The sequence below is a fragment of the Centruroides vittatus genome, unplaced genomic scaffold, assembly GCF_030686945.1.
Source record: "Centruroides vittatus isolate TY-2023 unplaced genomic scaffold, ASM3068694v2 contig_975, whole genome shotgun sequence".
In the NCBI taxonomy this organism is placed as follows: Eukaryota; Metazoa; Arthropoda; class Arachnida; order Scorpiones; family Buthidae; genus Centruroides; species Centruroides vittatus.
Window position 1 is genome coordinate 964,610 of NW_027122648.1, and position 13,016 is coordinate 977,625.

At 26.8% G+C, this 13,016-nt stretch overlaps 1 protein-coding gene across 1 annotated transcript in view; it reads left to right on the top strand.

The window, feature by feature from the left end:
- Positions 1 to 13,016, top strand: part of LOC136985686 (ras-related protein RabX-like) — a 71,466-nt gene that overhangs the window by 10,374 nt on the left and 48,076 nt on the right. The window contains exons 2-7 of the mRNA XM_067283015.1: positions 1,253 to 1,296; positions 4,278 to 4,366; positions 6,113 to 6,181; positions 8,497 to 8,521; positions 10,227 to 10,322; positions 12,549 to 12,682. Of these exons, the coding sequence (XP_067139116.1) occupies positions 1,260 to 1,296; positions 4,278 to 4,366; positions 6,113 to 6,181; positions 8,497 to 8,521; positions 10,227 to 10,322; positions 12,549 to 12,682 (450 nt within the window). The 5' untranslated portion in view covers positions 1,253 to 1,259. The remainder of the gene's footprint in view (positions 1 to 1,252; positions 1,297 to 4,277; positions 4,367 to 6,112; positions 6,182 to 8,496; positions 8,522 to 10,226; positions 10,323 to 12,548; positions 12,683 to 13,016) is intronic.

Genomic DNA, 13,016 nt, shown 5'->3' on the forward strand with positions numbered 1-13,016 from the left:
CTTCTAATCCAGTATTTGATATATATTTAATTTTTTCACTTATCTGTAAATGATATTGTTGATAGTTGTAATAAGTTGATTGGTAAGGTATGGATTTATTTTTATAAACTTGATTCTTTGCCACTTTGATAGTAGTTCTTACTGGAAAATGGTCTGTTAAGTCACAATTTAAAACTTGAATATTTCGATTTAAAACCTTACTTAACAATTTATTTAGGATTCAAAGAATTTCAACAACAAGATATTCAGTTTAACAAATATAAATATAATAATAAAACAAAATATAATTCTTTAAGTACAGAGTACTTAATAATATTTACTACATATTATATAAATTGTAGTGACAAAATGTATGCAAGTTTAGTTTCATAACAAATACATAATAATACGTAAAAAATCTTTAAGATTGTTGTTTTCTTGCTTTTTTGTTTGCAAATCGGTCAATCATTTCCTCGAGATCAAATTGACAAGCTATTGTTTTTTCAGTTGATATAGTAGTCAGATCTAAGATGGTGTTGTGACATTCTGCTGCTTAAATAAGTTTCAAAACTAAAATTAATCAAATAAGTTTTGATTAATTTTAGTTTTGAAAACTTCGTTCTGCTGTTGCTGTTGTCACCCATAAAATTAAAATATGAGGGATGCTGCAATAATGTTGGAGAACTTACTTGAAGCTGTGGTGTGAATTAAAAGTAGTTTGGCAACTTGGCTTATAGAAGAAATTTCTTTTACCTGACTTTAAAAAACATTTTAAATTGAAGCAGTTGAGGTCCAAAACTAGGTTAAATGTTGGAGGGATATGCTGATTGTAAAAATTCTGATCCTTTCAGAATATTTTTATCAAATGATGTGACAAGAACTTAAAGCAGGTGATAAGAACTTAAAAATTGTACATAATTGTCAAATGGATTCAAATCTAATAGTTAATTGATGAATTATAAAATCAAAAAATTTTTTTACAAATGTTTTTACAAGTTATTTTGCTCTTTCTAACTTGGCGCCCTCATGATTCATGTGCCTGGAGCAGTTTGCTCCAACTGCTCTATGATAGCTATGCCTCTGGTAGTGTGTAATTTTTAACTTTAATTTATAGCTGAAGAGTAATGACATGAAAATGTTTCTCTGAAATGCATTTGTAAAAAAATTGTTTTAAATTATCCTGTTTTGGAGCTAAATGTATATAGTTGGTTCAGTGGTATTTTTCATTTAGTTTATACATTTAAAAATAACTGATTTGATAATTTATTTTCAGTTTGGAAATGGCTGAAAATGAACAAGAATTGAAGAATGTACAAGGTAATTTTAATTATTTAATTTTAGTATTAGAGTGGAACCCTTATTAACCAAGGTTCTGCATTATCTGAGGCAAACCTATAAGAGTTGTTAAACTGATATGATAAATATTAATGACCAAAATTCAATAAACTTCTTTTTCTATAATTTTATAAAAGATTTGCTATGAATGCACTGAGCACATAAATACTGCAATACTTTTAACCTTGATTGTACTGACAAGGGGAACCCAGGAGGTTGTCATTATTTGGATTTAGTCAGTATTATTACTTTTGTCATCAGGAAAAGTCTGCATATTCAAAACTCAGAAACTTGCACATAGGGACATCCCGATACTACGAATACCAATACCATATTAATACTTTTCAATAATATAAAACAGAAACTGCACACCGGGATGTATGTAACAAAATATGACCTACTTGAACCTTTAACCGGTGCATACAAAGTTTAATCATCCAAAACAAACATTTTTCTAACTCCTTCTGGATTCTTCAAGTAAATCAGCTGGATTGAACTTGAATACGAAAATTTGAACTAAGCCGAACGATGTTAAGTTTTGAATGTCCAGTTCGTTTGCATATTCTGTCATGTGATGTGTTCGAATTTAACCATCAACATCCAAAGGGTAGTGAATGTTAAGTCAAAATACACACAATGCGTGTGTGAGAGATGAGTCATCGATGATAATCTCACACGTTTCCAAGTTTTTTCTTTACAAAAAATTAAGAGTAGAATGCTACCTCTTCGTGCGTATTAAGGCCTGCCATGCCATAGAAAGATCAATCTCATCCCTTGTATTAATGCATGTGGACATTCGAAACTTAACATCGTTTGGCTTAGTTCAAATTTTTGTATTCGAGTTCAATCCAGCTGATTTACCTGAAGAAGAACCCAGAAGGGGTTAGGAAAATGTTTGTTTTGGATGATTAAGCTTTGTATGCACCGGTCAAAGGTTCAAGTAGGTCATATTTTGTTAATACTTTTCTTTGATACTGAGTACTTTTTGAACTTGATACTTTTGTTGAATACCAATACTGGTATTGATACTTTTCCTTGGATATTGGATCTGGTAGCATTGCATTTTTCACAGATAAATATGATTTGACCAAAATTGGATTTTGTAGATAAATCCAAAACTGAAACCAAATCTTACACTATATTAGGTTAAGTTAAACTGATAAAATAAATATTAATGCCCAAAAATAAATAAATTTTGTTTCATCAAATTTAATTTTCTGAATCTATATACAGTATGCTTAGAGATCAAGTTACTGTTTTATTAACTCACCAATTATTTAAAAAACATGAAAATCTATTAAAATCTCAAATCAACTAACATTATTGTAACATTTATTTTAATTTATATTAGAAATCAGTTTTAATAATTTTTTAATAATAACTAACTAGAGTAAAGTATGTTATTTGTCAAAATTAAAAGTTTCAATTACACAAAATGTTTCAAAATCAAGCCACAGACTGAAGAGGGCTGGCAAGAATTCCAGTTTTGATATCCACTGCCAATACTGGCTGGTATCACTACTTTAATATTGATATTAATGCCGGTATTGATACTCTTTTGGTATCGGGACATCCCTACTTGCATATGGACAGTAGGTCCTAGTTCTTGGCACTTTTTATTGGAAGCATGCATATGGCAAATGGATGTTCTGGAGACAATTAAAGCAATTCAGAACTACCTTGTGTGTATGACTTCTCTTTGATGGCAGAAAAGAAGAAGCATTCCATGGCTGCAAAACATCATGGGAGCATCTTATTCTAATGATTATAGGGTTATCAGATGTAATCTAAACCCACATTTCCAAGGTAATGATGTTTTGGTCTCATGAAAAATTTTATAAAATACCAAGATCCTTTATGTCATCCTGAACTACTATGTGGATCTGGAAAGGATTAACTAGTGACCCAGGTCCTTGGCACTATTAGTGCTGAAACAGACTTCCTTTTCTCAATGTGAGCAAAATCTTTGTCACTCGGCAGAAAAGTGTGCTTTGTAGACAGAAATTTTCGCTATACTATGGGGCAAAAAATTTATTATATTATATTAACATCTATATTAACTTGTAGATTGTAAAGCAAGATGCAAGAGCCTAATACATCCTGACATAAAAGGTCTATTGTGCACTCCATAAGAGATTATTTTAGAAGTCTGATTTATTTAAAGAAAGATAAAAGTTGGAGGATGTCACCTGAGTTCAAAAGGAGAATTCAGATAGACAAGTGTTCCCAAAGAGCTGCATATTCACAAGAGAAAGGCAGCTCTTGATAAATTTTAGTATGGTTAAAAAACAACAAAAGGCTGTGGATGAAAATGTATAAGAAAAAAAATATAATTTATTATATATTACTATGTATAATAACAAGATTAGTACTAGAAATGAATAAATTAGCAGTTAATATTACAAATATTGTATAACTTCATATATTTATGTAGAATAAAGATAATCTAACGACTTAATAGGGATATGAATGCAGTTGAACTTCTCAATATGTCTCTTGCTTTTTAGCAATGTCAGCAATTATTGAATGAAAATTTTGAATTGTCTGTAAATTATAGTTTAAAATTTTGAAATGTTTAGTACTGATATATTGCCTTTGTTGCCTAAATATGATGTATTGATGAAAAATCTTCCAAAAATGCTAATTTTTTACATTATTTTGTAAATTGACATTATAATGCAAGATTAAAATATGCAATAAGTTAATTTTACATTAGCTTATTACATTTTTTAATTTTGATCATGTCATTCTTTAAATTAGTATTTTTACCCAAAAAGTGAGCTTATAAATGGGTTAAAATTTCATTTTAGAGTTAATCTGCATTGTTAAACAGCTTTGTTAATGAAGTCTGCTGTTTTTTTCTTATTATCAATCAATTGTAATGTTTATAAATATGTCATTAAAGTATTATAATATAAATAATTGTAGAAGAATATTTTATTTACTGTAGTAATTTATTTTAGATGAGGAAAAGACTGTCACTTCTGATGCTAATCTTCCTGAAGGAATAAAAGTTGGAAATAATAGGTCTGGATTAAAATATTATTGCATGGTAATCACTGTTTATTTTAATATTGTATATGTGTTAATTAAAATTATGAAAATAAAATTTAATATATATATTTAATTAATGTTGGGAAGAGAAAATTTATCTTATCTACTTTAATTATAAATACTTTGGTTATATAATTCAAATCTGCTATTATTTCCTTTGAAATTCATATTTAAATTAGTGATAAAAAATAGTTAGTTTGAATTTTTTTAGTATAAATTTGGACAATTTGAAGCTAATATAGCTCATATTTTGAAAATGAAACTTGAAAAGAGAAAATAACATGAATCTATATTCAATATTTTCAAATATTGTCTTGAGTTTCATAGTGTCAGTGAATTTGAGTGTAGATAGCAAATTGTTTAGGTATATTTTTTGATATTTAAATGCGAAATATAAACAAGTTTATCTTACTGGTGTGTATTATCTTACTGGTGTGTTACTGGTGTGTATTCCCTCGTCTTCACACTCGTAATTAACCCAAAAAATAGGTCTTTACAAACATTTTCGAACCCCAAATGTTGGTTGTTTTTCAAGTAATACGAATTTCATTGGAATTGCCGTTTGAATCACTTCAAATTCGCCATAAATACATTCGAATGCATGTTTCCCGTTTATGTCTTAATGAGGCATGCGCATTTGGTAACCAACACAGCTATTGTAAATTACAGTTCATAAGCATCTGCCACGCTAGTGATAGTGTAATCTCATCTTTTTAATTGATGCATTAATGTCTCATTAAGACATAAACGGGAAACATGCATTCAAACGTATTTATGGCGAATTTGAAGTGATTCGAATGGCAATTCCAACAAAATTCGTATTCCCTGAGGAAGAACTGACATTTGGGGTTCGAAAATGTTTGTAAAGACCTATTTTTGGATTATTTATGAGTATGAAGAAGAGGGAATACACACTGGTAACAGGTTAGAAGAGTGGTTGTTACTAAGTGGTGTTGAGACAGAGATTTGTAGTAGTTTAGCTTAATAATCTGAAATTGTTAATGGAACAGGAAGTAAAGAGAAAATGTGATGATGCCAAGCTCAAGGAATACTGACAAGTACCAGAACTGGTGGAAAGCTAGTTTAATTTTCAAAAATGTTGGTTAATTCAAAATTTTTTGAATTTCCTAGTGTTCAAATGAAAAAGGTTTGAATATATTTTAAAAAAAGATTAAAGAACATAGCCATTGTTGTTTTTGAATAGTATTAAATTTGATTTCAATTGCAATAAACTAAATGTACTAGATTTATTGGGCTGCAATTTTCAAATTGCAGACCTGCACATTCCCACTGTCATCCATCTGTTTGTCCTTTGTTAATGTCAAGAATGGAGTTATATAGATGGAAACTGAGATCAGATATGGAAAGCTTAGAGACCTGAGACCCACAAACTTCTGGTTCAGACCAGAAGATATGTGATTTCAATTGAAAAGTTTCTCTGGAATGGAGTTAGATAGAAGACCAGCATCACGCAATTGTTTTCAGGAGAAATATGATGTAGAGAGGGGCAATACACCACTGAAATTCAGAGCAAATATGAAAAACTTAGAGGCTGAGATCCTGATTAACTATATACAAATTTTTATAAATATAGACTGGTGTATCTGACAATATTTAGCTAATATTTAGATATTGGTTAGGTATTATAGATGTAGTTTGTTTGCATATATACATGCATCTATCTAATTTCAATTTTATATTAAAATATAGAATGATCTAAGTAAAAGAATTTATTTTTATTTAGTTTTGTGAATGTTTCTTGAATTCCGAAAGCTCAATTTCAAGTCATATAAAAGGATTTCGTCATAAACAGGTAAATATTTGATAAATTAATACAGTACTATTTTTATTAATTGTAAACTTCAACTTGTTAATCAAACATAGTTAATTTTAAATCAATAAAAGTCATAATTGGTAAAAAAAATTTTGGAGATAAAATTAATATTGATATCATTGTTAAGTTTTTATTTTAAACAATATATGATATGTATAGAAAGATAAAGTCTTGCATCTTGAACTTAAACTTTATAAACTTAAAAGGATAGAAACAGCACTTTTCTTTGCATAAAGATACATCATTGTTTTTATAATTTTCATAAAAAAGAATCATATAAATGTAGACATCTTAAAGATATGCAGATGTAAAAAATTCTTTTTCAGAATAATGTAGCATGTCTTTAGAGAACAAAAGTAATCATACCTATCTTTTTAAGTTTGTATTAATTCACAAGATATATAACTATAGATATAGACAAAATTGTAAGAGAAATGAATAATACAATTACTTTAATAAAGATTAAAAAATTATATTTATTATAAAATTTTGAAGACACACAAAAAAGGGACATTTTTGGAGTCTTCTATTTCTGTATTTACAACCATTAGAGCACAATTAACAATAGTGGAGTCATCATTTCCTTATAAGCTCTTATTTCCCTATACATAATCAAATTCTGTAAAAAATTCCTCTAGCACCATATACTTGCTTCATGTCAACAATTTTATAATGCAGTGTTTACAATAATATGATTTATCACACCATCTGCAATGCAATTGTTGTGCAAGTGTTAATAAAAGGTGATTATTTAAATATTTTTAATTTTTGAGATAGCCTTCCACCTTTGAGCTCCTTCTGAATCTGCACTGTGACTACATATATAGCATGTTATTGGAGATATTCTCCCATATTCAAATTTATTTTTTTATCAAAGTAATATTCAAAATCTCAAATCTTGAATACTTCTTAGCATTTGAGTATTTGTAGATAGTATTTGCCCATCTCTAGTTTTAATACATATAGTCCTGTATTTTAATGTTTTTGGGCTGCAATTTAAAAAAATTGTAGACCTATAAATTCTTACTGTCATCTATTTGTCTGTCTTTCCTTAATTTTGAGAACAGAGTTAGATAGATGAAAGATGAGACCAGATATGGAAATCATAGGGCCAGGAGGCCCCAATTAAGTATATTTGAACTTCCAATGCAAACTGGAAATAATGTTATTTTTTAACTCAAAAATTTTTTCCTGAAAGGTGGTACGTAAATGACAGGCACAACTCTGTTGTTAAAGGAAAAGTATGATGTACAGGGGCAAGCCACTAATTGAGATGGAGAGCATATATTTGAAATTAAATAAGTTAAAAATATGATTAAAAATTTCAGCCCAACTTCAGAAAATAATTGCTCATTTTTACAATTATATTTTTGTTAATTAAAGTAATAATTTAATTATATTTTAAAAAAGTTTCTCTTACTTTATTAGTGTAAATTATATAATTTAGAGTATTTAGAATATTAAATGCAAAATTTTAAAGCAAGAGTATTCTGTACAATTTTATAATTAAAATTTTTTCTTATTTTGAGTGGTTAAAGAGTTATTATTTTTACATTCAAAGATTATATTGAAGCCTTCATGAACAGTCATTATTAATTAAACTCAGTATTCTCAGTTTTGCATAAAGACACATTTCCGTTATGAAGTTTAATTTTTATAGAAATCATTGATTCCCAAAATTAATTTTGGAAAATTCTGTGTCTTTTTAATGATATATTCAGCAGATAATACAAAAATGGTATCACGATCAATATAATACTCATTTCTGTCTATGATGCATCATGTTTCAATTTTGACTCATCTTTAGTAATAATATATCACCCAGAAATAGTTTTTTCTTATATTCTTCTTGGCTATCAATAAATTCTGGAAATTCTGAATTTTTGAGTAAAATTTGAAACTATTAAACTTTATAATATAAAAAAATTAGAAAGCATTATGATGAATTATAATTTAGTCCTTAATTTTCAAATATTATTTTTGCAGTCTGTATCTTGTTTTGAGTTTTACTTTCTTCTGTGGTATTATGGAAGTTACTACAAGTTTAGTCCCCATTTTCTAAATGATTATTTTTTTGAAAATTAATTATTACTACTGATGTAGTAATAAATTAATTTTAATCTTCTAAATTGCATAGAAATTTTTAAAAATAGTGTATATCATAACAAATAGTTTAAACAACATTATGTTTTATTTTTTGGGTAAAATTTAAGATATGAATTAATATTTTAATAATTATTTTAGCATAAAATTAATTTACAAAATTTGATTAAATATTTTATTTTTTCTTGTAGAAAGGAAAATTTGTAAAGACCGGAGGCAAGTAGTAGTAATACATTTGATATACAGTATTCAGTTTGTAAATAACTGTATGTGTTAATAAAATAAGTAATTGTAAATTCTTTGTGCAGCTTCAGTAACTGTAGACTGCATATGATAAAAATATACAGATGCTCCCTTATTTACAAACAGGTTTGATTCCTAAGGTTCTTTTGTAAGTCAAAAATTAACTTGGAAAGTGCATTTGTACACAGAATAACCATGTATTGTTAGTGTTTGATCTTTCAATGAACTTAATAGAATACATTATGCTCATTTATCCACTCACTAATGCTTAGTAGTGATGTTTCAAGCACAAATTTTTTCATCTAATACGCTTAGTTTTATATTGTCTAGTTCCCACAATAACAAAACCACACTTCTTGCATTTATCTCCACTGTTAGACTTACTATTACATTTTGGATGCATTTTGAAGCACTAATCAAAAGTTTATAAAAATTACAAACAATAGCAAAAATTGCTGTTACTCCAATGTTACCAACTTCAATGGCATCTTATGAGCAGCAATGAAATCTCAGAATTTGCACAAAAATGAAAAATTATGATATGAAATTGAAATAAATCCACATTAATTATTTATTAAAAATTTATTATTTATTACTCGCTAGAGACTGACTTCAACACCACCTTGTGACTGGCAAGAGAACTTCGGAATTCATTCAAAATTTAAATTTTAGATGTACAGTCAAATTGTTTATAAGTTGAACATTTGTAAATAGGGGAGCTCCTGCACTGTAATTGGCATTATAAAAGCTTAATGATTAGTTTTACTGCATTTCACAGCTGTTAATGACTTCATTTCTTTAAACTATGCTACAGTTACTGTCCACTTTTGTCCTTTCCACTCACTTAATCCATCTTGATTATTTTCAAATTCTTTAATGAGAAATATATAACATATATAAAAACTTTAGTAATTATGCTTTTAAGTACTATTTATGAATATCATTATAATCACTAAATACTATGAAAGTTCTACTTATTTATCACTTTTTAGATTATGAAATAGGCTTAAAGAGAGTAATAGGCTAGTGAGTAATGTCTCAGTTAGAATGTTAGGTTCTCTGAAATGTGCGTGAAGTTAAAGAAAAATTCCAGTATTTCAACATTTTTTAATATTATGATATGATCTATTCATTAGGTTTTGGGAAACTGCAGAAATATTACATTTAGTCATACATTTAATTACAGAAATTTCTGGCTATAGAAGAATTCAAAAAGAACTTTAGTAGGTAGAAGTTGAAAGAATTGTCATCAGCATAAGTAATGTACAATGACTATAAAAATGTATAATTAAGAGAGAAATTATTCAGTAATAAGTTCCAAAATGTTTGATTGTAAAGCTCTGGAGATTCCTTGAATAATGAACAAATAACATCTAGAGAAGAATTTTCTATTTATCCAGAATTTTAGGTTAATTTTTTTAGAACAAAATGATGCCAGATAACTGAATAATGTGATTTAATAAAAAAAAAGAAGTTTGCAAAATGTTTAATTTTTAGCTAAATTATTTTACATCATTAATTATAAATTGAATAATTCAGCTATCTTACTCAAGATTTTGTTATATATTTTTTAAATTCAGCTTTGTTTGTTATATTTAACTATAAATTATTTGATTACATTTACTATTTCAAATTCTGGTGATTATAAATGAAAATTTCTTGCATTTTTTAAATACAGAACGAAAATTTGTTCCTTCTCAAAATTCAAAGAAGTCAACAAAAGTTTCTCAAAAACTAAAACTTTATTTGGAAAAAATATCTACACCTGTCATAGGTAAGTAGTAAAAAAAGTTACAAAAGTTATTGTAGGCATTTAGTAAATATTTTAGTTAATATTTTTGTTTAAAAATGAAAAGATTAATATTTTTTTATATAAAGAAAACTAATTTAAAATTTTGAATTATATGTTTATGAATATGAATTGGTACAAATACTTTTAATATATAAGATAATATATCACCACTAATTTAAAAACCATTAAAGAAAGAAATAATTTATGTAAATTAATTTAAAGACAGAGTCTGTGTCTTCAAATTAATTTACATAAAATTGACATCTGATGAAATTCTAGAATGGAAATTAAAATTATTTATATAAATTTTTTTTATGATGAAATCATATGCAAAAGTTAGATTGCATGATAGTTCAAGCCTAGCAATTTTTTTAATAGGACACTCAAATTGAAATTTTTTTGTCAAAAAATGGCAACAAATTAAAACTATTTTAGAACAACATATTTCTACACTTTCTTTGGTTACATTTGGGGAGCTCATACTCCAAACTCATATCTTACAGTAACAAAGATTATATCTTGATATTGTATAAAGAAATCACTAGCATTTGGTCATCAGTTGTGAATCCATTCTTCTCATATTTTCCAAAATTCAAACTTAAAATCCCTTGATAAAAAAGCAAGAGAAGATCCAAAAATAATTTTGGCAATATATCAGCAGTATTTTCTTGGCTAACTGAGATGTCATTCTCTTGGATATGCACACTAATACAGGTAAAACTACCACTTTTATGTTCAAAGGTTCAATAATACATTCAATTCTTTTTTTACACAGTAGATACATTCTGAAAAATTCATATAAAAAAGACACCATTCTTATGGAAAAATGGAGGATTGGTTCCAGATCTTTAAATCAGTAAAAATAATATGATAAACTAATTAATATAATAAGGTATATTTAAACAAAATATTTCAATTTTAGTTAATAAATCATACAAGGGACGATTGTAACTTTCTTGTTGGCAAAATTTAAACTTTTTGCATTTATATTATTTTCACAAAGTTTATTTTAACTTTTAATTTCATTTTACACCAAAATAACTCTAGATTTTAATACCAAATGGTATACAAAAACTATTTCATATTGAAAGAGATTAGAAGAAACATAAACAAATCATCAAACATGAAATTAAATTTTTCTGACTGCTTCAATCATGGGATAATGTTAGATTGAAAGACTGATTATCACTATATATGTTAGAATAAGTCATTAAAAAAAACCAGTCCAATGTTGAAGTATACTTGAGCATGTTTAGTAGCCTTAAATGCAAATTCTAAGAAATGTTTTAATCAAGAGTAATTTCCTAGAAAACCAAGTATGAATACTTTTCCTTAAAATTAAAATTAAATGATTTTAAAAGTCGTATTTATTGGAATGTATTAAATCAAAATAAATCACATGTTAAAAAGAGACTGAGCGTCTTTTCTGGATCATATTAAATCAAAATCATATAAAACAGAATTGAATGTACTTTGTGTACCTATGAATTTGAGTAAGATTTACGATTATTTTTTCTTGTCATTTATTTCTCTGTTTTGTGACTAAGCAAATAATCAATGATGAGAATGTTAAATAACAATTCAAAATGCTTATGTTATTTTATATAATTATTAGCATTGTGTAGAGCAGCATTAATGTTGAATTTAAATTTATTCAAAGTTAAATAAAATAAATGTAAAAAATTTAAGTAAACTTAAGAAAATAAAAAATAATAATAAACAAAAATTATTTTCAGAAACTGTATTTATGGATATTCTTAAGGATAGTAGCTATTTATTTTGTTATAATTTTTAAAATTGATTTCTACAAAATGAAAAGACTAACTACATGAATAATGTTTAAATTTGAATTATTACACACTATTTCTATTATTTTCTATTATCATTTTTATAAATGTTAGATTTCAACACTTCTATAAAATGACTTTGCTGTAGATTTAATGAATTTGAATTATGATTATTCTGTGGATTAATACAATATTAACTTTCAGTTCATGATGATCAACAATTACACCAGTTCCTACTGTATTGGAATTAAAAAAAAAACTTTAAAAAGGTGAACTGAAGAAACCTGAAAGTACTTGTATCTATTTAAAACTGATTCTTTTGCTATAATAAAGCAGGAATTGGTGTAAATGTAGATTAATCAAATGAAACCATTTATTTGCTTTTAAATAATTGAAATTAATATATATGTATTTCTTACAGGCTTAAATTATATTATTGAATTGCAAATACCAGATTCTGAACCAAAATATGAATGCAGTTTATGTGAAGCAAAAGGTTCTGGTCAAATGATTGTACAACATATTGTTAGCAACAATCATCGGTTAAAATATTTGGTAAGTTTCATTTACAAATGTAAATTTTCATGTTTATTATTACATGACCTAGGTCATGAAGGTTTTCTATTCTAAGGGACTTGACTTTTGATTCCGGTCAGCTCAGAATTTTTCATGGATGGGTTAATTCAGATATGTCAGTTCTTGTCTATTGTAAGCCTGGCTGAATTAATGATGAACATGCAAAAAAGACACTTTTAAGTGCTTACAAGGCAAAAAGTCATAAATGAAAAAATATATATATTCAACTAAATATCAGTATTAAATAAAACGTGCTCAGCAAAAATTATATAAACAAAATCTAACACCTTATCTTCGCTGAGAAAGTTTAATT